Source organism: Calliopsis andreniformis, chromosome 3 (assembly GCF_051401765.1).
Source record: "Calliopsis andreniformis isolate RMS-2024a chromosome 3, iyCalAndr_principal, whole genome shotgun sequence".
Taxonomy (NCBI): domain Eukaryota; kingdom Metazoa; phylum Arthropoda; class Insecta; order Hymenoptera; family Andrenidae; genus Calliopsis; species Calliopsis andreniformis.
Genome location: NC_135064.1, coordinates 22204759 through 22231755, shown reverse-complemented (window position 1 = coordinate 22231755; position 26997 = coordinate 22204759). Strand labels below are relative to the sequence as shown.

General features: G+C 39.4%; 1 protein-coding gene across 7 annotated transcripts in view; it reads left to right on the top strand.

Annotated features, from left to right (window-relative positions):
• Slo2 (slowpoke 2) overlaps positions 1-26997 on the top strand; it is a 142582-nt gene that overhangs the window by 36513 nt on the left and 79072 nt on the right. For 2 of the 7 annotated variants that reach the window (XM_076375636.1, XM_076375641.1), the window contains exons 1-2: positions 1451-1580; positions 14547-14793. The exons of 4 other annotated variants lie outside the window; for them this stretch is intronic. In XM_076375636.1, the coding sequence (XP_076231751.1) occupies positions 14549-14793 (245 nt within the window). In that variant the 5' untranslated portion in view covers positions 1451-1580; positions 14547-14548. Of the gene's footprint in view, positions 1-1422; positions 1581-14546; positions 14794-26997 lie in introns of those variants that run through there. One more of the 7 variants, XM_076375637.1, reaches the window with a different exon arrangement.

Here is a 26997-nt window from a genome sequence, read left to right as displayed (position 1 = left end):
AATTGAAAGGTATTTTTATAGGAAATAGCAGCACGTGCGATTGCAAAGAGAAAAATTGTTCGTCATATGAAATTCAAACGAAGCAAAGGGGTAGTATCTTGGAGAGAATTTTTATCGTCGAAATGGCTCCAAGGAAAGGCCAGACATTTAGCAGAGGAAGAGGACTACATGATGTTTTTCTAGAGAGCGTAGTTTCAGACGCTGCATAACTCTTTGATCCGAAACTCAGCGATTAAATTTTCAAATAGAAATTTTGATTGACTCTGTGCATACTTTCTTCTTCCACTAAAAGTGCTCATACTTACTCTTCTTCTCGTACTTAATTAATTATTACCCTTCTACCTGTAAAACATTGGTAAATATGTGCAATTTTTTTTATACTTAGTAAACTCATGCTTTCACATATTTTATTAATTTTTATGACTTTTAGAATTAAATACATGAGACGAGTAAAATTATTTTTTCCAATGTTGAAGAGTAATACCTACCTTTCTCTCTTAAATTTCTAACAAAATTGTTTTTAAAAAAGTTTCATTCCTATGATTTCGTATCTTTAATTTTTACACTGTGACTTAATTGCCTCTATTCCGAAAATTTGCGAGGACTTTGTTAACCGAGCGGATGTTTGACGTCGGCCCTTTGAGATCATAGTCGAGTAGATAACTACTTTGATCTAGGCACTGAGTTCATAGAGTGGTCTCTGGGTTGCGTATACCGTTTGTATGCATCTGACTCTAATTACTTCCACGCCACTAACCACTAAAATGCCTCCAATTGGAAAAACGTTAACCTCTGGATCGCCTCCCGATTCGCTAATGCCTCTCTAACGCTTCTCTTCGTTTATTGCTAACGATTTCTGAAAACCACTTCGTTCCACCTATTCGACAAAGTCCCCAATCACACAAATTTTATTCAAACTTCGTAAAAAGTCCTGCACAGTTTACGAACGAAAAAAGAATCGACTTCATCGGGGAACGCGATCTTCGTTACAGTCACGGGCCAACACTGAAACCAGCACGAATAAATCCAAATGGGAGTACTTAAGCTAAGAAGAATATTCGTCCATAGTCAATCTGCATGATAAGGATCGACCACTGAAGGTACAACGCGTGGACCAACAAGAAGAGGACACAACCCTTGAAAAAAAAAAAAATAAAGAAGAAAAGAATTCATAGTTTTTATTGGAGCATACCTCAATTTATATCAACTTTACTTATCCGCTATCCATGGGGCCATTCTGTAGTGGAGAAATCAGTCAATTAACGTAGAAGCGTTGAAGGAAGAAGAGAAAGAATCAAGAAAGAAAGAAAAGAAGACAGAGTATTTTTGAAACCTTTATAAATTTCGAGTTTATTCTTCAACAATATTTCCGAGCTTTTATTCTTGGAAGCATCGAAACTTTGACGAATCTCGCAAAACACCGAGGCGACTCTCCAGGATATTCATAAATTCGGCGATCTATTGAAAAAAAAAAGCGAAACGTACAAAGTGTTAAGTGCGAAACGATCGGCAGGTATTGTGCACAGCCACGTTAAAAAAGAACAGTGTGTTATATACTTGTTGCACGAAATGTCTTGAGTGTAAGTTGGTGTATCCTGAATTAACGTTGCACGGACGCATGCGGAGTACAATTCGAAACTAGTAGAGTTATCTGTTCTAGCGAAACTTTCCTTTAACCCTTTCGCGCTGAAGTTCATCACGGCAGCGTTGCTTTTTCCTGGCTTGGGTTTTCCTTGGAACTTGAAGCCGTTGTTCTTGAAACTTTTTCTGAAAGGCAGACAGCGCCGAGTCTTTCACCGATTAAGCTTGAAGTAATTTGATTTAATATGTGCTGGAACTCTGGTCTGTAAGAATTTCAGAACGTCTGCTGAGCGTTCGAGAAGAGAGCAGTGTGATATATTCATGGAACAATGGACTTCAGTAACAAAAACTTTCTTTTGGATTGTTTGCACGTGAAAGGCTTAAAATACTTCGTGCATGCTGTTTTTGTTTAATGTTTCATGAATATTGGTGATTTTGGAAGTGTTGGGCGACTAGGAATGTTCTTGTGTATTTTAGGATGAAATTATCGTGAAAAATATTATTCTTCAAGAAAAGAAAATAATGAAAGATTGACAGAATAATAATTTTATATAGAATTATTCCTATTTGAAGATATAAAAACTATGCAACTTCATTATTAAAACTTGTCTTGTTTTTATCTGCTTTGAATTTTAAGGACTGGTATAGTTCCTGAAGATAGAAAAATGTCAAGCATGTATAATGAATTATGATTAAAATATTCTACTTTTGGATAATGGAATTATTGTGTATTAATAGATTATAAATCGAGCTAAGATATATCAATTTTAATTGTATTTCAGTCAGATGGTATAGAGAGTAGGAACTAATGGAAGCTGAGGATAATGACAAGGGTGGTAGTGGTATGCTGGAGTAACCTCATCTTTAGGAGAGGTCCCATAAGTAGTTGGTCTCGTTCTTGGTCAGACGCTTCAGCCATACTATGACTCTTATCATTGAACATTTACATTATACTCGCTGGGTTACAATATACTATTGTTTAAATCTTTGAGAACTAAATATTCCGTGCAATAAAGAATTTTCTTTCATATTAATTTAAATATGTAAAATTATAGATAATTATATATTAATGATAGCCAAACTGTGGCTTGCGAGTTGCACGTGGCTCTTAGGCTTTGGAGATCTCTTTAGAAAAATTTGAAATGAATTTTAGCTACCCGAGGTCAGCATTGATCATTAGATTTTTTTTAACAATGCAAATATCTTAAACATTGAAGTTTCTTATTTCGATAAGGAATCGATGACAAGTTTCTTTTATGGACGCCTTGATAATGGTATCTTTATGAACATTAGTAGATTGGTATAGTAATGAAATGAGAGCTCGTTTCGTGATCGAACTTATTTCTTTTATCAGAAGAAGTACGCTTTATCGACTTTAACTTATTTTTTTCTTATGCAGAGCACTCAGTAGTATTAGATGCTGTACAAAAAAAGGAATAGAAATCATTTTTATTTTTGTATGAAATAAATTTTGTCAGACAATTACAGTTTCTGAAAAAATTAATAATGAACTTTGAAGAACATACGTGAATTTATTAAGACTGGAACCTACTGGTAGCTGCAGAAATTGAGAAAAGAAATTATGCAATCACTCAGATGGAACTTGGTATTTAACCCTGTTACTCCGTTTCTAAAGTAGAAACATTTCGCACATCATTATCAGGAGGTCTACGTGATACAGAAATTACATGTGTAGGTCTACGTAATACACAAATTGTGTACCCATTTACACAAGTAGATTTATCTCACGATAAAGTTGATCCACGAATGTTCGCTCGGTCTCTGCATTTGTTTTTACAATATATTCTCGTATCGGTTAGTATTCCCCGAGTTTGGGTGCCCCTATCGAGTCAGTATTTTATGAGTCGTAAATGCAAGCAGCAATATCACGTTTCTGTCGCAGTACCTACCACTTGAATCGCATACAGTGAAGTTTAAGAAGGATATCCCGCAATACTGCACGACTGATCGTGTCTCAATGCTATTGCATAAACACTGTCGTAACACGTAAATGTCTGCATCAAAACTTTGTGCCACATATAAGGAACAAAGTGCAATAAAACACAAGTTAGTCGCCAAAATTTACATTAAAATCATTCCCAAGATCTATAAACTACAGGTCATTTCCCATTACCACAAGTTCTACATTTCTACAATGTTAAAGTCTTAAAAATCATATTTAGCCCCAGTTAGCTAGCTTAAACATTTTTCCTACATCCAACAAATTTTCTTCTTCTTCTCTTCACCCAACAAATTCCTATTGAATTTTTACCCTAGTAGTTACGCTACCCAACTAGAACCTCTTCAATTTGTAATCCGGAGCCCACAAAAACAATTTGGCCCCAAGACGACCATTTCCTCCTCGCAGTTTCGGCGCAACAGTCCAGCCTCCCTTTCTCGCCCACCCTTCCTATTAGTTGCGTCAACACGGGACCGACAAATTCCGCTTCTTCTGCGCGGCAACCCGGAACTAATGGGCTACCAGCCAGACGTTTGTCGTTCCTATAGCGACCAATGACGTTCCAGCGTTTTGGAACGATTTCTCGCGGCCCCAAAACGTCCACGATAATCGTCATGCGAATTCTCGTACACGCGAGGACTTGGATGTTGCGTGTAGGGGCGAATGTCCTGAGTCGATGTTGAACGGTCGAGTTAACGACTGGGCCCCCTGCATTGCGGCATGGAAAACACCAGATTCGTACGACTTTCCTGGGGTTCGTTCACCGTCGCCACCAACTTTCCACCGCGACTCATTCTTTTCGACTTATCCAGACGCTAAATCGCTGCGGGGAGCTCCCACAGCGGCCTCGTAAATCTCCAGCTGTTTCCTGACGAAACCGCCTCGCCTTGAAACTTCTTATTCGCGCTGTTCCTGGGAAAATAGGATACTGTAGGAGCAGGTTCTTGTCACCGTAAAAGTAACAACGTTAGACGCGGTGTTTCGTGTATTTCGGGCCTTCCCGCGCGGGATCTTTCATTAGTTGTCGTACGTGTGGCGAAAACGTGACCCTTGAGAAAGTTTCAGTGAAAAAGATTCTACTCGATTTTTGTACATTCTATAGTAATAAGATGTTTAGTTGCTGTTGTTTTCTTTGGATATTGATTTTTTATTCTTCTTTTATGATGTCTCTGCTTGTGTTTTTTTAATGTATTTAATATTTGAAACAGTGAAAAGAAATATAATTAAGGAGATAGTTTGCTTAAAAGGAGTCTCGCGTAATTAAGCTTCTCTGAAAAATTTCATTGCAGGGTAATTGGTGGTAACGTCGATGCAATCCTTTTTGCGAAGGGATGATATTGTTGCAGTCTAATTAAAGTCATGATTATATTGCAACACTTCCTCCAGGTTAAATACTTGCGAAATTAATTTGTTTTCTCTTCCCTGTTGTGTACGTATCTACCTATAGGGAGATGAGTGTTGTGTTACTGGAAACGATAAACAGGGAACTGTATAAAAATGAGGAAGCTGTTTGTTAATTCCATTATTAGTTAATTCTTAATTAATTGTTATTAATTAATTAATTATAATATTAATAATTGTTATTAAATAATTGCCATTATTAGTTAACGTTATTTCAAATACCATTTCGAATTGGGAACGCTAATTGCCCAGTGAAATTATTTATCTTATGTTCACGATTTTTATATCAATGACCTCGTTTTTGTGTTTCTATTCTTAAGTCTAATCTATTCTATAATTTCAAAATTAAGGTTGATGCTGTACCATTTATATAGTTTTTCTTATTAGGTATAATTAGAGAAGGAAAACAATTTGGCATTTGTTTCATAGATAGGTATTAAATAATTTGGGGATGTTTGCAGTCACAGAAAATTCGAACTTTTCAAATTTCCCTTTTGATGCTGTTGAATATGCAAATTGAGAGAAGCTCATTCTACCGTATGCTTTGAATACAAAGGACTACATATGTACAAGAAGTGTTTAATTAGTCGGCTATTCCACGTTAAGCAGCCATTGAACTCTGCTCTGAAAGAAAAGTCAATAGGCCAAAGCATCGACATTGCTTGTGCTGTGCATTATTACTATACATTTCCAGATAATGTCACCGTAGGTGTCTACGCAGCTTTCATTGAAACTAAGCATATTCGTTCTCTCTATGTTTTCGCTCATTCAGCCTTTTTAACGATCTCAACTTCTCGCATTTCGTAATTAGGAAGATCTCTGGATAAACTTTAGAAGTCTTCTGCGTATAAATTTCATATTCTTTGCTCGACGAGTTTCAGTCTTAGTTAAGTATTGAGTTACTAGCACAAGTGTCGTTTAAACGCTTCTCCGCGAAGTTTCCACAGTGGAATTCAATTAATTAAATCTCGAAAAACTTCTGGGACCTTGAACAACTCCATATTTAAATTAATTAGAATCTGCTTTGTTTTATCGTTAATTACTCAGCTCAAACAGCTTTCTAAACGAATTTAGTTTCAATTTTCTAAAACGTGCCCTGTCTAAGATAGTTATACAGCAACATTAACAATCTATAATTCACTTACAATTCGTAAAAACCTAGAAACCTCGATGTCTTCTTTATACGTGTCTTTATATCTGTCTTTGAAGATAGCAGGTACCCTAGTACATTTGAACAGGGGTGTATATCTTTCAATAAAGTATCTTCCACTAATTTCCAGTGCGCAAGAAAATTTCCTCAAAGCTTCAACCCTGCTTGAACAGCTGAAAAAGCAGTTGAAGTTGATAGTCTTTGCTCAGTCGTCCCGACATATTTCGCGAAACAAAGGAACCAGTTTACTTCAATACGCCCCCTTAATTTCGCCTGCCCTGTTCGTGTCGCCATCGGTAGTCGAGGCGCTATTACAACCGATATGCAGGCGATTGCATTAGCGTAAGGGGCCACGACAAGGCGGGCATATTGCGTGCGCGTGAGCTTGCACGAGCCAAGCTGAACCAAGCGCTGAGTAAACTGGGGCGCGGAATCGAACGCGGGGGCGCGTCTACGCGGCATTGCAGCGAAGTCTGCGGTACGAACGCAGAGATACGAGCTATCAAAGGGCAGAGTTCGCGAATCGTAGATGAACGCTGGGCCGAGTGACATCTAACAGCCAGAAGTCTGTTAAATAGGTCGAAACCTCGGGCGACAGTCACGGGTCTCTTGGGAGGGTGCAGTCGAGGAGGAGGGTTAAATGGCTTGAAACAGTCACGCTAATTCGCAGCCCAAATCGCTTCAGCGATCATTTCTTGGAAGAATATGCTGATTCGAGAGGAGTCGGTTGATTTGATTCACTCCTACTTTGAGGCGTCTCAACGCGGAAGAACTTTATTTCTTTATTACTTCAATCCTTTATTCTATTTTCTTTCTAATTTCGTAGTTCTTAGGAGAATTATTCTTAGAAGAACTATTTAGAGAGGAGTTATTCTTATAGGAATTGCTAAATCAATGAATTTACTTCTGAGTGATTTTAAGTGAGCCATAATGCTTTTCATGTTTTAAGTTTATTATGCACCAAGCGCATTTGTAATGGGTTTCCTTTATTTGCTTCAGTAAGGTGCGCAAGGTTGTGATTAGTAATTTGAGCAACTTTGTAATTGCTTCTTTAATGGTATTAGAGTCTTTTTTGTGAGGGATACTCACGAATTTTTATTCGTGTTATCATTTGTCAGTATTCTATCCAGCTTCACAATGTTCTTTCATTTCTATCATAGTTCAGAAGCACAACACAGGAGTGTCGTTTGGAGAACAGATTATTCGCAGCTGTGGACATCTGACGGTAGATGTTTCTGGTTGCAACTAACTTGGACAGAATAGTGTTGACGGTAGAACTTGGCTATAGTTATAAAGGAGTGATGTATGAAAATAAAGATTAGAGTACACAAATCAGAGGTGTTTATAAACAAAAGTGTTCTATAGTAAAAAGGAAAAAAAATAGCTATGACATTGGCTTACAGTTTAATAGTTTCATTTTTATTATTGCACGTTTTTATTTCGTTCATTTAACAGGACGAAAAGATATTTTATTTCTCAGATCTGCTAATTTCTTTTTATTACACGATTCTTTCTTAATTTATAATTAGACTGAATCCACTCTTTGAAATAATAAATAGACATAAAATTACTCAACTCAGGATTTCATGATACATACACAGAGACAGAGGAAAGTCCCCATTAAATACAGGTCCACCTCGCGAAATCCACTTTTCTCTCTATAATGCTTTAGCTCCAAAGAAAAGTGTCTTTGTGGGAGGGCAGTAGAATCTAGGTGAATTTTATCTGAACGCGAACTTCAACCTGCACCTATGTACTGCTAAACTTCTTCTCTTCTTATATTTGAATTATTTTTAAAGAAGCCACTCAGAGGATAGTTCCAACTTTTGCACTTCCAAGAAGCATTACCTTAACTTCAATTATCTTTCAATCCTCACGATACCCCTTGCACTCCATTTGCATAACCGCGAAACAACTATATTGTGCTACATAAAGGTGTTCAATTACAATATTGGTATCCGAAATATGAAACTGAAATCGAATATACAGTGGACAAAGTTTCCCAGCTCCATACGGAAATTGTTCGATGACAGAGGACACTAGCAACGTTGATATCCTTTATTGTCGCCAGGTGGATTTCACCGATAAACTACGTGAACATTAAGTTGGGTAATAGCCTGATAGCCTTTGACCCAGCTCTTCCATGGCAGAATTAATTGTCGAACCTTTGTTGCTCGGAATGAAGTAGCCGTGAAGCGCTAGCCAGCGAGAGGAACCAGCTAGTAATCGCCTTGTACCCGACAAATTGACTTCCTTTCGTGGTCGAAGGTTGTCTATTTGTTCCATAGTATTCCTGCGCGTGTCTTCTTTCTGCTCTACATTGTTAGATCCCGATTTGAAGTTTATCCAGACGATCGTATTCTGTAAAAACGATACTTGTTAGAAGTTTTGTGAGTTTTCCTTTTCTGAATCGTGAAAAATAAAATGGAAACAATGAAGTACTTTTTGTGATAAAGCAATGAAAATATCAAGTACCTTTACTGTGGAAATACTTTTATATTTGCAATTTATAATAAACCTAGAAATTGAACTTACTTTTTAGAACGATTCTTCTTGAATAATTTTATAATGAGTTTAAGTATACCTCTCTTGACAAGATGATAGATTCCTATTGTTCCATTCAATTCAATAATCGTAATTTTGATATCGATGAAGACAGTATGGAGATGAGTTACATGAATGGAACCACTACAGTCAATATTGATTTTCATCAGAAGTGAATGGCTGTTGTCACTTTCGATTGTATCTGCAGGACGCAGTTCCAGTGTTCCTCAAGCAAACAGTGCTGGCATATTAGTTTAATTCATTTTGATTGTTCACCAAGTTCTTATCTCTCTGTATCATAACGTTCTTTGGTAACCAAGTTTCAGCACTTTCGTAATATACGACACAATTGCATTGAATTTAGTGTTACAAAATTGTTCATTTAAGCAATTTCACCTGCAGCAATAGTAAGCTTAGAAACTCGAGTCCAATGCGACCAGAATGATTTAGAGTTCGCAGAATGTTACGGTAGAAGGACTCTCCTGGCCCCCATTGCGCTGTGCTTCAGCCAGCATCCTTTGGGATCCCTCCTCGTTTCTACCTGGAATATCCTAGGATAGATTTACCTGAAAAAGTGTGTTCCCTTGTTCTTTGAAAGGCCATTATACGCTGCCTTTCCGAGGGTGCGAAGTATGTCCTCAGTTTTGATGATTATTATGTCAGTAGCAGGTGATATTAATATGGTGAGGGGTTGAAAGGTTTCTGTAATGTTGATCTTCTCATCTACGCTTATATGATAGTCACCAAACTCACCAAATTTCCATCAACAGCCATATGACATTCCAGAAAGTGCTGCCAGTGGAACATCAAACTCTAGCTTAACAAATTAGAAGCAAAAGTCTGTACTTTATATAACAGGCAAAAAGCTCTGCTCCACCATCGATAGTTAGGACTTCGATATAGCTACTCGGATATAGATTTATAGGATGCTCGACGTCTTCCAGCTCCTCCAAGTATCGTAAAGTTTCCTTTCTCCTTTGTTCGCCTCGAGTGGCCATCCATATGGTTCGAATACTGACTTCCAACGAGATACGCTGCGAACCCTCGAGAACGTCGACCTAAGGAATGGTGGAACCGAGTGTACTCGGGGGGGACGTCTTCGCAGACGCCCTCGACGTCTGCGGCGTCCTGGGTTATTTAATTGAAGTTGCATAACGCTAGGAAGCATTGCGGTGACTCGTGCTCGGTCATCCTCGCTTGCTCGCTCCAAAGGTTTGCCATTCGATGCTTTTGCATCGGGTTCGAAAGGCAGTAGAAGTGAATCACCGACTGGGATCACTTGCATATGCGCATTCTCCTATTACATTTGTAGCGTTTATGGCGTTCAAAAGGTCTTGAAACGGGTTTACCTTTGACCCAAGTTGACCCACATTTCTCTGACCTAACTTTCTATTCAAATTTGAGAGGTTCAAAGTGGAAAGACGAGGGCCCGGTTAAAAATTCAAGGAATTGAAATAAATCGAATAACAATATACGTTTTTACAATTTCAAAGGACGAACGTAGCAGAAATTGTTTGACAATACGTATCACGTGGAAAAGGCTTGCATATATCAGACTGACTTTTAATTCCGACTTTGTTTAATATAAGGATTGATGGATCGCAAGTTTTCAGGAAATAATAATGGAAAATGTACTACGAGTATTTCACTGTTTCAGACAGTTTATATTATCAATTGTAACATCGACAGTTGTATGATAAACAACTGACAATTCAAACGGACTAACTGCGTATTTTAAGAGCGAGGCAGTCGCTGCGTGAACGATGCGCAACATTTCTTTGAATGTTTATAAATACCAGTGGGCGCAATTTATTTTTATGCCGTCGACTTGGCAAGACGTTGATTAAATATTTACATCTGAAATTAAAGAGATTCTCGCTCATCAACCCTCTGGGTCTATTTGCCCGTGAGTTAAACGCGTGTTGACTCCCTACGGATAAAGGCTTTCCATCAATTTCACTGTATGATGTGCATTCTGTTTAAACTGTTTTATGGAAATTGATTAACGAACTGGAAATGCTTTGCACGTGCAAATAAGTTGCAATTCCTAGGGAAGTGTCGTAACTTTAACTTTGAATTTCAAGAATTTTTTAGTTTTTAATGTTGGTTGCAGTGCTTCCAATATTTCAAGAGAATTTTACTTGCTTTAGTAGAAATAAATACTTTGGTGATTCCTTCTCCCCTTGATGTTGCTTAGAAGTATTTCGATTATGTTATCGCCATTTTACGAAATCCTGTTGGAGTGTAAGAATCTTCCTAAAGTGTATTAAATTGAGCAAATAGGGATTAGCTGTCAGGGAAATACTTGTTTGTGTTAAAAAAGTTGTATTTTTCTCTTTCTGTTAGTATTTTATTCACCTCTTCTGTTCTAAAATCGTAATGTAAAATTTCCAAATATTCAAATATTCAAATATTCAAATATTCAAATATTCAAATTTTGGAATTTTGGAATTTTTGAATTTTTAAATTTCAAAATATCTAAGACTCTTGTGTTTACATTTATACGATAAATCCATCTCTTGGAATTTCAGAGCATCGTTATATTGTAATTAGCGACTGGATTGTCACACGGTGTTTGAAAATTACAGGAACCAGTTCAAAGTTAGTACGTCCCTAAATGATAGTAACTTCATACCTGTGATCATGTTGAGCCAAACTCAAATGAGCTATTTGTACGTAACGAATCGTGCAGCACGTAGACTAAGAAGAAGTTAAACGCGCAAGAAAGTAAGTAATTAGATCCCGCTGAACTACAATAGCCTGCAAACAAAAGAGGAAAGTCGGTGGAACGTTCACCCGTTCTTGTTCGCCACGACAAGAAATTGCTGTCATGGATTTATAATCCTGCAAGGGTAGAACATTTTTCTCCCGCGCTGTTCTTCCCGTCGCTCAGCAAATTGATGCAGTAGTAAGCCTTTTATTTCCACGAGACCGCTTTCGTGCAAAACTTTTAATCTACGCGCAATTACTAAGCTCTGCCTCCAGTTCGAGTAACTTTCCCCAGAGATAGTTTTTTAAGAACAGTTCTTACACCTCGCACGCATTTTAACTGCGTGAAATACTCTCACGTCATTCGTTTCAAGAGATATAAGTTTTAATTACAGTCGCAAGAACATTAATTCTTTTTCATCTAATAAAATGAAATATCGACTTCCCATAAAATACTGAAAATTCTTAGAATCGAGAGGCAAGGATTCTTTTACTGCCAGTGATCCGTTTCTTCGAGCCAAAAGGTGAAGAAGGCTTTAAACAATGCTCGGGGAAGTAGTTTTCTCTCTTAAGAACTTACGATGGCAGTAAACGATGACAAGACGCTTTCTAAAGCCTCGTAACAATTTCTTTTAACAAGGAAAACTGAGGGAATGCTGCAAACAAGTACCGCGAGACAGTAATCCTGATCCCTCCCTTGGAAGAAGTGGCAAAATACCTTCCTTGGTTTTCGAGTAGACCATAACAAGCAAACGTATACAGAGGATTCGCAGATGCAGTAGTTTCGGATATATTTAGAGCTTGACCCTGTTACGCGTGGGTTTTATCATCGACACCACTGACAAAGATGGGCTGCCTTCGAGAGATGTGGGCGGACCTTCGATTTATGGTGATGCACGAGTACAGCAGCCTGAAAGATAACAACGGAAGTGGTAAAAGAAATTTTGGAGCTGCAAAGCAATGGATTATTCGTGAAACTGATTTTATTATTACCTCCTTGGACACTGTGCTTTTAAGTAAATTGTTTGTGTCACAAAGAGACAGTTCATTACTTAAGAGCCTGACATATTTACAACGAAACTTTACTGGAGCATGAATAGAAAAGTATTTTAAAAGATTGATCAGGTGGAAAAGCAAGAAGTTACCTTACCTTAAAATGCAGGAAAGTTATTGATTCGAGCTATGCCTTTTAGATATTAAATTATTTGTTAAATAGAATAAACATTCTTCATCTTCAGTTACAATTAGTATCGTGTCGCAATAATCTTCTTTCTTTTATTTATTAGAACATAAATTTCTGATAAAACTGGGAGTCAATTAACGTCAATGTCCTATTACAAAAATTAGTAACGAAGTTGGCGTGGATGGTCACGGAAAGTTGATAAATGTGATGAAGAAGATTAAAGAAGACGGTGTCCAATATCTGTCGACGTGTCGGGCATGAATCTCGCAATGACGATTCGTCGAAAGATAAATGTTCCTAGTAAAGGCAGTTTCCCGTTTAATTCCGTAGCTTTCTGCGAAGGGAAAAAAAGAAAAATCGTCGGGCGATCCCCGAGGAACCGTAACTATGGACTTGAGAGTTTATCGTTAGCGTAAGATTTGTCTGACGTTCGATTGATCCAATTATGGCAAACAAATGCAATTAAATGTTTCCGCGTAACAATTTCGAGCGCTGCCAGTTCTGCTCAGCGTATCATTAAATATCTCAGCCGCTGCAGATAAAAGAAATAAGTACGAAATAACAAAACGGTGGTTTATTTATTTCAAGCTATTCTGATCTAAAGCATCGATTTCTATATTTGTGAATTATCATTTGTCAGGGAAATTCTGCTTTATGTGAAACACCAATTTATTTATCCACCTAGAGGAAACGCGTGGCCACAGCGCGTACCTAGCTCTGCTCCAGACATTTCGCAAAGTAAAGTTAGAATTAGATTCCATTTTTAAATAAAGTCACGTCCATTCTATGGAAGTGTCAGACACTATATGCAGTGGAACTATGCAGGCTAGTTGTCTGTGTCTAATTGAAATTTCGTCGGAGTGTCAACGGTAAACACACCATCTCGGTTGTGACTGTCAAACTTCGGATTTCGAAGTTTACATTTTGGTGAGCCGTGGTTACCGCCGCTGAGTTGCACGTCGCTTTGCATGTTTCTACCTGATGGAAAATGTATAGTATTTACTGTTTGCCTTCCAGTCTCAATGACACGCATGGCTGAAATTTTAAGTCCCTTGGTTCGCTACGAAACTGACGTTTGTGCATTACAAATACACACTCTTATAATTAGCATGTAAATAACTCAGGATGTAAGAAGTCATTCGCGGATTCTTTTCTCGTCAACCTAATAATGCTCCCTTTCCGTACATCTACTTTCTTTCGGTCCTTGCACGCTGGATATCTTGTACACCATGTCATCTTTACGCTGCATGAATGTTCGATGAAAAATGTCCGTTTTGATAATCAGTGCGAATGAACCTTCTTTGTTATTGAGTTTTGAGGGTAGAAGGATGAAATATGAAAATCCATTTTTTAATAATTTAGAGAATTTGAAGGAGTATAACTAAGAAATATTGAGACGAGGTTTAATTCAAGGGTCTATTAACAATACTTAAGGGTACTATTTGAGTATTTCCTAGTTCCAAATTTCTCTTTAGCTATCGATTGCCCCTACGCAGATGCTGTAAATATTTTGATCAGATGTCCTCTGATCAAGGGCAGCCTTTGCTATTCTATAGATTAGCTTTGCAGGTGTATGCAAGACCAGGTGACCCTCTTCTGAACTCAACCTTCTTTTCATCACCTTTCCAGGAGTTTTATCACATTCTCTTTTCCTATAGTACAAAGCAGCGCCATGTCACACTAAATTTAACATTTACCTAACGCAGCCCAAATATCCAGCAAAACTGTGAAAAAAATATTCTCGTACATAATTAGTCGAAGTTAAATTCTAATAAGCCAGAAGGCAGAGTTTTCGCAGGTGCACCTGGTAGCTCACCCTTTCTAAGTAACCTCGCTCACAAGTCTATCAGCTAGGTCAGACTGAAATATAGTTTCGACTTTCCTCCGCTCGTCCTTTTATCAAACTACCCCCAAGGAGATCGCTGGGGAAGTTTCGTTCGCACTGTCAGAGGACCGAAGTACTCGTCTATCGGGTGTCTCCTTGGTCTGATCGAATGTACTCACCTCCCTTGGAACAGAGATGTCAATGTACTTCTTCCGACTGCACAACCTGCGCCGTCAGGCGGAGGAGGTACGGAAAAAGCGGCAGAAGGGCAGAACGAATCAGGGTGGCCAACGTGGGACCAATTGTACGGACCAATCGCAACCAACAGCCGGATCAATGCACTGTTGCAACAGGGTCCATCGGGGCCCGAGCAGGCTCTTTGAGCGCGCTCCGCTACAGCCTAGCGATTCTCTCGACGAGATCGCCTTCCAGATACCCAGGTAACGCATTGCACGCTATTTTTATTCGTTTCAGTAATCTTTTATTTAATTGACGAGTGTTCGTTGTTCTCCATGTAGCAATCGAAAGTTTTTACATGTACGTTGCTTTTTTGATCATTGAAGGCGTATTAGATGCATGAGTTACAGTTACGAAAATAGAAGCAACGATGGTTTAGTTCATAAGTGATTTAAGTAGTACAGACGTAGATAGGATATGGATCTTAAATTTTTAATCCTAGGGTTTTTAACACCTACATAGCAATGGAGACTTTAGAATATCTATCATCCTTTAAAATACTACTACGTATGTTATTTACACCTTGTATATTGCCGAGGTCAATTGTCTGAGTAATTTTCATTCATGACAAATGTCTCGTTAAACAAACTGTGAACAAAAATTACCCTCTAAAGACAACAAAAAATCGGAGACAAACATCTCTCTTTCAATTCTCGACATCTTTGATGAAGCGACCATCATGAATTCCTTAATGAAACTTATCTCGAGTAAACTGCGAGATTGAGCCCCGTAGAGTGTGCACAAGGTACACTCGAATTGTTTATACGAGAACGTTCTAATGTCATTCATCAGGCACACTTAAACCCGTGAGACAGGTTGTTGTTCCTCTTCATTCATCAGATAATGTCGTCTAATGGAGGCGTCTTCTTTCTTCCATAAATTACGGCTGCATTACTGTCTCCCTCTCAAAGCGCCGAACGTCTTGAACTTTAGGGTGGATGACGCAGCGAGGATGCAATTTTCGGAGCTGCATTTTTACGGAGGGTTCCAGGCCGCTTATTCTCCTGATTTTATCCCCTGTCTCGACGCTCCTCTGAGATGAAAAGTTTAAGACGATACGGGGCTTGCAGCAACTCGATGCGTGAAGGGGTCAGAGGTCAAAACGGAGGAACTTGGAAAGGCGAATAGCTTCTCATTGGACCTGTCCTGCGGGGAAACGACTTCTTGGAATGAATATGGGCTACATTAATCCTCGAGGGTAGAGGGGTGCCGCGATGTTTAACGCGATCCATTCTTTAGAATTTTAGTGGAGAGGAAGCTTTCTGCAGAAGGATTATTCGAGTAGACGTGAAATACGTCGTTAACATGTAGCTTTGAATTTTTATGTCCCCTGATTGTAAAATCTCTTTAACTGTAAGTACATTGTGAAATCTTAAAAGTTAGTGAGGCTCGGGCTTTGTAGGCTTACACTTGCTACGCTCATCAGTCGTGATTTTATGCATTTGCCTCGTAGAGTTGGTTTGCCTTGTGTAAGTGAATATTGTAATATAACGATTCGTTCCGCAACTTCCACTCTCCTGGGATACTTAGTTTCGATGTCCAGCTTTACGCGTCCAGTTGAATGGCTTTAACTCCGCAGTAGTTGAAGCTATTCTCACAGGATTAATCGTATTTTCGTGCCGTAGGAAAGCAAAAGAACTGCTGTAATTAAAGAAGCTTTTTACGATTACGAGGAAAGCTTGAATATCATAGTCATTCCGTAACGTGAAAATCGAACAGAAGTGAACGAAGGACTATAAAGAGAAGGGATTGTACTTTATTAGGATACGATGAATAGTTCGTCATTGTAACATAAAATGACTAATGGTCCAGTTGTGAATTTCAAGAGTGCAGTCCTGGAACGAGCAATATTTTAATGAAGCATTAACGTCTTCCGCGATTTACAACTCTGAAGAATCGTTAAATTTCCTCGAAAAAATAATTGAAATTCTGGCATAAGTCATGAGTGAAATATGTATTACCTATTATGTTCTATTCTCGTTATAAACTTCCTATGCACGTGGATATAGTATACGATTGTTGGTCGAAAAATATCTATTACGAAATGCAATGTTACGAGGTAATGCATCGCTTAAGTAATAATATATTCGTCATGTATGACGTTTAGGAGATATCTTTCGATAATCATTCCTGTAATAATGAAAATGCTGTATGATAAGGGTGGTGAACGCTAGGAAGGGTGTACACAGCACTCCTATGTAAACTAATCGTTTACACACCCCTTAAGCAAATCGACTTCATCCACATTAAGGGGATGTCCTTCGGAAAGGGTGGAGCACCTCTCATCAATCGTTGTCATTATATGTAAGAAATAGTTTCCCCAAAGAAATGTTTCTCTGATTTTATTCTAATAATCGTTGTACAAGGTGTTCGACAATAAATAAGGAAAAATTTCAGAAATGCTTATACTTACGTAAATAAAATGAAAAGTGACGAGGTTGCGAGTACAGTTTCATTTTTCAGTCATCAGTGTCTGATACATATATCGATGGATGGATAAAATCGATCAGCTATGGCTTTGATCTGCGTGCCAGTGCGAAACGATCGAGGAGGATGAATAGCTGTCGCAGCACTAGAGAACAATGGGCTTTCGAGTATCCAAACGACACAATGAAAACGATCCTTCATTTGTATTGCGAATTACGAGGCCGTTTCGTTCGCATATGATACATGGGGTAATTTGAAATACTGAACAGGGGTAGGATGCGCATATGACCCAGAAACAGGAGAATCTGTTCATGCTCGCGCTCAAGATTCGGTGATCGCTTATCACACGCTCACGATAGAGCGTCGTTTTACGCTCGAGTCTATTTAATCAGTATCATTGCAGGAGAGAAAATTTCTTTGGTGATTTATTGATTAGAAAATTGTTTATCACAACTGTAGGAAGATATTTCATAGAAAAATTGAGAATGCTATTTGAGTTTACGATGGAAGGATTTATGCTGGAGTAAAATCAGAAATTTTTCTAGTATTACAATGCTTGAATTATGTTTTGAGAAAACAATGCTAGAATAGAGACTAATCGACAATTTTTATATCGTATCTGTGGAGGAATAAAATTAGATCCTGTTTGGACGTTTTACTTCGACTACAATCCAATATCTCGCACTCCATTCCTTGATTAGCTTCATCTCGGTCACTTTTACTGATGAGTCGCGGGTAAATGAGAGCGAAAAGTTCTGCGCAGATACTTGCGGCATTTTTATGAGGTTAGTGAATCTGTTAAGCCATTCTCCATTGTATAGTAGATACGTTTCTAGACGAGAACACTGTCTTCTTTTTTGTTACCTACACTACAACAAGCTCATACAAAATATTGCTCTTCGTATTTCCATGACGAGGAAAAATATTTCATTGTTACTTAAAATTGAAGATTTCTGCAGAAAACAGCATTCAAGAGAAACCACGTTTGAAGAATTACCAGTACATATACATAGTCTTCATAATTTGTGTTCGCGAGACGCGTCTGACCAGAGACGATCACTATCTCCTTACTCTTCCAATGAAGCTCTGATCGTGAGGATCAATAGAGCTAGTGCTTTGTCCAGTGTTTAATATACACACTTTTCTAAACACCATCTCGAATACAGATCCCTCAGATATAACAAAAAGGGTTCAAAATGATTAAAACAAGTAGCCACAAGAATGCATATTTTAACGAACACTTAAAGTAAATACTGTATAAGCTACAAAAAAACAACGTCATTCCAGTCCACAAAAATCTGTCTCTCAATTCAACTCACAAAATACCAAAACAAAAAAATCTCCAACTTTTTTAACAAACAAAGTGATAGACCTCTTTCAGACATAATCATACACTATAGTCATCGGTTCTACATCCACTCAAGCTACACCCACTCAGTGTCTCCATTAATTCCCTTGTCAGAAGATCAATCGTAGCAATAGCGTTCAACGCAACCCCTGATAAGTGGCTTCCGCGAAGTAGATAAGGGTCAGTGCGTGATCAGACCGGAACACGCAGTCGTCTGGCAGATCTGCCGCATAGGGGGCAGCTGTCGACAGGTCGCGGTTGTGCAACGTACGGTGCTGCCACTTTGGTCGTAACGACGGTCGCTGGTCGAACTAGAGACGCCTCTTGAACGATACAAGCGATATCAGTACACCGTCGCCTAGGGCGAGCAGCACAATTCGAGGGTCGTTATTTCGCCAGCGAAAGGGGCAACAGGGGGTCCACGGAACAGCGGTAGACGCAGGAAGAAGCCGAGAAGCCACTCGAGAAAGAATCAGGCAGGAAGGTGAACAGAGAGGGAAATAAAATGGGAGGGAAGTTGGGCGAGAGTACAAGCTGTATAAGCTGGCTTATGCGCCAGCGAAAGTCTTTGCCTCTGCCATCCTACTTCTCGTTCTCTTTTAGATACTGCCGCCGCCATCGCTTCGAAAGCTAATGCAGCGGAAGTGGACTTTCAACTATATTACCCCTAATCGCATCGACGTTCCGCTTTGCACGTCGCTGCGCGTAATTTCGGGCTGGATTCTCGGTTTACGGGCTGCTCCTCTCTGCGTCTCGGATCGTACCGTTCACCTTCTTGCCCTTTTCAAGCTACTCGAGGAAGTTGGCTACACGGATTTCCTCGTACTGGCTCACCGATGGCGAAGTAGGTCTTGACGGGTCGTCAGGAGCACGTGTTTTCTTTGGAATCCCCGCATCCACTACGATACGTACGCGAGAAATAATTCATTCGAAAGTCGAGCGTATGTGTCATTGAATCAACGATGCTGGAGCTGGAAGGGAACTTGGATTTCAGGAATTCCTGCTGGGAGGTTAAGGCAGGACTGGCGTAGTACTGTGTTTAATATTTTAGAGGAATTATTTATTAATGTAAGGGACTCTTAGTTGCTCCTAGTAGGTCTTGTAGAACCTTAGGCGTTATACAGGGCGAACAGTTTAACTGGAAACTCTGCAATAGGCGACAGTACTTGTAATACTATGAGCATTTAGAATAAATACTGCTAACATTTAGAAGGCTCCCAGATAAACTCATTACCTTGTATTGTGTTGCTAAGTTCTAGCTCGAGTCTAAGACCTGGACCTATACCAAAGGAATTCGATGCCAGAATTACTCTGTATATGTGTATTTGTTGGTGGTTTTCTTATCTACTGACAGACAGCTTTTTCAATGTCCTAGTAATCTTCAATTAAGTCATATTGTTCTGTGTGTCACTTTGTAACTCATGTTGTCAATTGTTATTCGTGAAGTATTGGTAATGAAATTTGGAAAGATATTCTAGGAGAGCACTTAAGGATTAATTTACGTGGAGGTCTAAAATCTGGAACCCTTGTGACAATTGTGTACTTCAAGAAAATAGATTTCTAGAGAACTCCTAGGGTTAAATAGAAGACTATATACTGATTATACATTTCACGTATCTATCATGTAATTTCTTGCACTAAATTGATCGTGTAATTTTAATGGAATGTTTATTCAACGGTTCTGGAATATCACAAATTGTGTTCGGTTTAAAGCTCAAGTAGCTCAGATTGATCGAAAATGGATGTACATATATCGCGACTGCCGTGGTAATAAATCATTTTCAGACCCAATAACGTTTCGATAGTACGAAACATCAGCCAGTGGCCAGAATAACTTCACATGTCCACAATACATGCCCGTACAAGATAAGTTCGTGGTCTATTCTACATTTACATATTGATTACAATGGTTAATTTTCATTGTAGGTTGGAATGTAAGTGATACATCAAATGGATTTGCATGGTCGAACGATGCAACTCTGAAACTTGTGATTTGCATTTCTGGTGCAACATCAATCAGAAATCAGTTCTTTCATTGATAGAATTTTTAATTGTAAATCATCTTGCTATCTTGAATTTTATGAATTAAAAAATTGCTTCCCCTGTTGCCCATCATTTTTGGAGACTTCAATAATTCTTTTCACTTCTATTGCTAATATTCAATTTTTCAATGTTATAACTTTACTTGTGACAAAAATTAATTATTAAATCGGGAAAATTGTTATATTTAAAATGTCAAATTTATGGCCTTTCTTGTAACGCTCTGGTTTTCTTCGCTTTTGTACATTCCCTTTAATGTTACAGAAAATTAATATGCATTCCCTAAAGCGACTACACTGCCTCGATTCTATTGTATCGTACTCTCGAACCATACGCTTGTGCAAGTTCTGCGTATACATCGAATATTAATGTACAGACAGGTTTCGTGTACATAATCCTAAGAACTATCTAAAATTCATGAAAATTCACCGAACTCAGCAATAAATGTCGCTTCAAATGCATAGTGCTTTATATATTGTATAAAAAAATTGGTATCACGTTCACTCGATTCAATTGCTTAAAAAAATGGAGACAGGTAATAGAGTCGAGAAAAATTTTAAATCTTTATGTAAGATTTATATACCTAATACATTTCTCTTCAAAATAAAAAATAATAGCAAATTTATTTAACTAAAAATATTGTCTGTAAATGTTGATATATTTTTGATAATTTCGTTTATCGATATTTTCGTTGTTAGTGATTTATAACTAAATTGCCCCGACGTTGCTATGCAATTTTACACAGAATAATGTTTTAAACATTTTTAATCACAAAAGTAATTTCGAGCTTCTTGAAAACCAACAACTGCATGCAAAATGGATCTATAATAACTGGTAACCTACACAATTTGCAGAGGAAAAGAGCAATTTCGCAAATTCATTCTATACGGTGGTTTTATAAAACAATAACTTTCTAATTACAATCACGTCATTCATAGAGGCACCTATATTAAACAGAAAATGTCTCTCACACTTCTGTTTGCATGTCAAAAATAATTGACCCGAAGAGGACCGATTGTTATAGTGAAACAACGAAAGTTCTTTCTAAAGCAGCAACCTTTTATTCATCGCGAAGTTGTATAGCCCCGTGAATAATTACGGATGAACAAAAGTAAATGGATCGAGGTTTACTTTCGATTTTGTATTCGACCATGCGCCAAACACTTGCAGCTCTTTAATGCAGTTGCTGAATCACGGAATCAATCGATTTCTAGTTTGCATGACTACAGTGGTATTAGGTACTGGACAAATTTGACTTGATGAATATTGTCATCAATAATGTAATAGATACTAAAAGATTGTAATGCCAATGAAATTTTCATGTTCTCATAAATGAGGAAGAAATAATTACAATAATGCTGTGACAGAATTAAGTAAAAATTGAAATTATCAACTTCTACATTTTATGTCTATTCTGTGTTAGACTTGTTTTAATTGCGACTTCAATAAAATTTGCAATAAGACTCTACGAGGAATTTCTAATAAGGGTATTCAAGAGGACGTGCTTCCTAATTCCCTTTATCATACGCAGAAGCTATTCGTTTTAGTTAATTACACCCATTAAGTGTCTGTATCGATTTCCGATTACTAACCGATAGGTTACTTAAACTCAGTTACATAGACTGGACATCAATACTCCTTGCTCTAGGATACAAGCATAACACGAATGCATATCGTGCATTCTCCATGTATTCTTTCTATCTTCTTGCAAGATTCCGACTCGACCGAACGATACCCTCAAAATCGAAGTCTCTTTATCGCCACTTGACCCTCATACTGACCTAAGGGTCTACGATATATTGGATTACTTTTTTATGGACAGGAAGGCTTCACCCATAAATTTTGAGATCAAAACATTTCAGCATGAGATAATAATGGATGATACGTAAAAAAATTATTGCCAAATTTTAGTAGTAACTAAAGTTACTGAAGTAAGTAAAAAGGACTCAAAGAAAATTATTCACCTTCGAGTTACAAAACTTCTCTACATTTCTTACAGTCACGCTAACCTGATTATCAGATTTTCTGATACCTTCTCTGAGAGCTTTTCATAGTTCTTCCGTCTAATTATTTTGCAAGAACTTTTTATTTGTTTTATTTATCTTCTTTTGCCCATCTTTGTTACATATTTTGTAATGCTTCTTTTTCTACTTCGTAGATTTGATGTATCCTTAGTCTTCTATTTTTCGACATTATCAGCTGTTAAGGAATTGGAATAAATACCTAGCTATTTATTTTCACAATTTCTTTTATATTTGATTTTATTTACTTCTGTACCATCCTGTCTCCTGTTATTATCTCTCCCGTAGGCGGTCGAGTCTCACGGTTCCAACAGGTAAAAGTCATCCTTCCGACAGGAATTATTTCGACTGGGATTGACTATTCCCTTGGATAAACCAATTCACGAACTACACGCAGCTTGAATTGCTACTCTCCGCGTTACGAAAGCGGGGGTGAACTTCATTTGCTTCTGGGGAAACAACGGGCGTAAACTGTTCGCGTTAAAGTGGCAGTAGAGCTTACAATCTTCCACGATTTATTCCCGTTTCAATATTTTCCATACTTCTCTACCTACTTACGTAAAAATGCAGGAACGAAATGGCCGTTTCTTTGAAGCGAAGAGAGGAAGAACTTTAAACCCTCGGGAATGATACACGACGCAAGTGTACATAGATGTTGCATAGGAAAAAGGAAGGGATGACTGGGAAAGAGTAACGGGATGAAAGAGGGAGGAGAGTATCAACTTTTAAATTGTTACGATGCCTAGGTGGAAAAATTTCATTCCACTTGACGTACGAACTTTTTAGTCGCCGCAATAGTCAAAACTACATGTAGAACTTCTCCGAGAAAGAAACAGGTTACATCCCCCTTAACTTTCGCGTTCGAGGGATAGAAGAGTTTCCCGTGTGACGGAGAAGAATTTTGTTGAAGACGAGCAGCGGAGTCTTCCCCTGATTTTTCAACTTTCGAAGAATGACTGGGTATTATAACATTTCCTTTAGCTTCTTTTCCCATCTCTTTGTTTCTATTCGGATTGTTGAGTAATGGGATGGAAGAAAGAAACAAAGTGCCAAGTTTAACGTTCTTACCGTCCCTGGATAAAAACATTTTCTGTCTTCCAAGCCAACACCTTCCTTAAATATTTCAGTAGCCTGATCCGCTGTTAATGTTTCAAAGAGAAAGTGGATTATACTGAGCATCGCGATAAAGAAGCAGCGTAAGATATAATTCTTCTGCAACCTAAACTGTAGACAATCTTCAAGACTTCCGAAATTTAGAAAAATAGCTAGATCTTCGAGCCCCTTCTTCACCTCTTTTTCGAGTCATCTGTTTAAATGATCTGTCAAGCAGGAGGTGGAAATCATTATTTAGGAAGAAGATCCACCTTCACATCCATAAACATTTTAACCTATTAAGGTCTAGAGTTGCGTAAGCCCAATATTGTTGAAAAATATAAATGTATATATTTTATAGATTATGAACCTGATTCATTATTTTATCGAGACAAAAAAGACACTTTATGATAGTAGACAGTATATAGGTCTATACGTCCTTCAATTTTTCCAGTTTTTAAAACGTTGTAGAGTTTTGATTGGAAAGAAGAAATAGTACCGAAAAAAATATAAAACCAATCTCTGATACTCCCTCTCACAAAAGTCACACGAAAAAACAGCATACAGTAATATAAATTCCCTACAAAGAATAGTGACCGAAATGAAGCGCCTACGCAAATTCGAGGCTTAATGAGTGAACCACCCCGAAAAAACCTCCGCCCATCCATCCAGCCAAGGAAAATTCATCCATTCCCGTCGCATCGAAGAAATAGCGCGCGACAAATACACGAAATCCTGGCCGCAAATCAGCGACCTTTGCCCCCCTGCTCTCCGCCTCGAAACGAATGGTCGGTCCACCAATTCTTCACCCCCCGTTTCCCCGAAATCGAAATAAAAATCTGCCCAGCACTGGCCACCGTCTACTACTATTCTTCATCTGGCTTTCCGCCCGTATCCTTCGCCCTCTCCTTGTTTACGAGGCCCGTGGCGAGGAAGTTGGTCACGCAGAAGAGGCACGCGTGGGTGGGACGGGGCACGGGGGAAGGGCGAGAAGGTTGGACGAGCTTGCGCGTAGGTCGGTTGCGCGTCGAGAGAGCGGAAAGCTTAAGGCTGAACCCGCTAGTCGGCGCTGGGCCACGCCACGCGAAGCGCCTTGTGATCGCGGAGCTCGCTGAGAGGAGCTGCCAGCGCGGCAACCTCTCGATGCAACCACTACGGCGGGCTAATGAAACATCGAGAGCGCCGCGTTTCCGCTTCAGACTGCCCGCCGTGACCGTAGAACCGCGACGCGCTGAGCACCAGGCTGGGGACGTCCCGAAACATGCGGTACCTCAAGAGGAAATGTCGTTGCCTCGACTTGAAGAAGAACCGTGAACCCGAGGGGCCGTGATATCGGGCACCTGTCGCTGGAACCACGAAGGGGTTGGACGTAGAACTGGCGAGATATCCCCTCCGATACGTCGATCGTCGGAGTACCTTGGTTCCCACTAGGAAGAAGAAATGTGAACGATAGATTACGCTCGTTTCCTTTTTCGTTTGTCCCTTTTGTTGAGAGAGAAAGAAGAGGAGGGAGGGAGAGAGGGAGAGAAAGAGAGAGAGAGAGAGAGAAAGAGAGAGTATAGGAGGCAGGGGAGTGCGTGACGAACAGTGTCGTCGTTGGAGCACGTCAACGTCGTTCGATCGCCGCTCTGCCTGGAGATTACGATCGGTGGCGGGACCAAAAGACCTGGAGGACGCGTCTTCGATCCCATGAAGAATTCAGTCGGTCGTGGATCGGGCAACTTCGACGAGGCACGTCGGCGGAGCTTGAGGATGTTTCTATAACCACGGGGATTAATATTGGTATCGACGTATTACATATCAAGACGTAACCTTTGACTATCAAACAGGAGAATTTTCTATGTATCGCTGTTACTGTGTTTGAGTCAACTGTGTTTACTATATACCACGGTCCTCCTCTCGGTTGTATCCCAAGCAATTGGTGGCCTTGCAACGGGAGCATGTGGCACAAGAGCCCCTTTTATTTTCTCAGCGCCCTGTCTGACGTCTTTCTTCCAGGAGCGTCTCCGTGACTCGTCCTACCCCCCGTCACAATCAGCCCCTTAGGCGTACTAACGAAAAGAAGGAAATTTCATTAGAAGAGGGCACGAGAAGAGGCGGAGCGAGAGGTGCTGTCAGAGATTGAGAGAAAAGAGGTGGATTCTGGGTGACGGCGGGATCGTCCCCCGCGTCTTTAACCGACTTAACGAAATATAGTAACTCGCGGGGTGTGGAGAGGCGGGCACAGAGGAAGGCAGAGGCGTCTTGGAACGAAAACGAAGATTCCTGAGGGCGGCTGTCGCCGCTTTCGTCCCCCATTTAACATTACGATATTATCGAGCACGCTGGTTGGCGGGTCCAAAAACGTAGAGTATTTTTAATACACGCGCTTGGCACACGTACCTCGGTGCGTGTGTGCCGTGTCCAGATGGCTGGTTAATTAAGTGTTAGAGTTAATCGACGTTTTACCGTTTTAACGAAGAAGGGAGGCGAGGAAGAAAGATAAACGTGGTCCAACTAACGGGAAACGGTTTAGTTTCGTGGTCCAACTAATTAGTGACTTAGATTATCCCCCTGTATCTCGTGGGAACTGTGCGAGTACCTTGTCCTAGAGGCGAGATCGCGTTGGCCGTCGCGGGACGCGTTATTTTTTACGATTCTATCGCCGAACTTCCGCGAATGAAAATCTCTAGTAGCTACCTTTAACGTTAAGTGTCCGTAGCTCCGTGAACAAGTGTAATTTCTACCTCGTCGCGAGACTGTCGCGCGAAGGGGACCGCCGCGCTGAACGGTTGCACAGTCAGTGAAGGAACGAGCAACTGTGGCCGATCGTTTAGGTGAATTCAGAAGAGCGAAATCGCCGATTCGAGGCCGCGTCGAGGGGTCGAAGTTCGCCGAGCGACGAGGAGGACGCGGTGGGTCCTGATCAGCCGATGAGGGTGAAGTCAGTGGGAAACCTCAGGATGTGTCATCGAGCAAGACACTAGCTATGACGTCTACGAGCAGATACAGCAGCTACAACTGTCTTACCAGCTGGGACAGCTATGACAGAATACCAAGGTAGTACGATCAATTCTAAGGGAGCAAGTCTTTCCATTATGGGATTAGTTCGTTTCGAGTGGTACGCTTTTAAGCGGGATTCATCATTTACGCGAGCATTATCGTATCCTCGTTAGAAAGAACGACCCTTTGTCGGAGGTCGGAGGTAACGATGAATTATTGACTTGATTTCCATGCTTTTGCGTTCCTCTCATCCAGCTAACGCATGAAACATTCGGTTTCTTCTAAACTGATCGATGAGCTTAGACTTTACACTGTTTCAGTTAGACTACATTCTTCAAATCTTTTTTTTCTTTCTAGATTGGATTATAGAGAAGAATTTGTAGGAAAAGAGAAAAATTGTTGAATCACATAGTGATGAAAATTTGTTCCATGAAAAATATATCTTCTGGTATTTAACTTGCAGCCAGACATAAACGGAAGTTACTACTTCCAAAAGT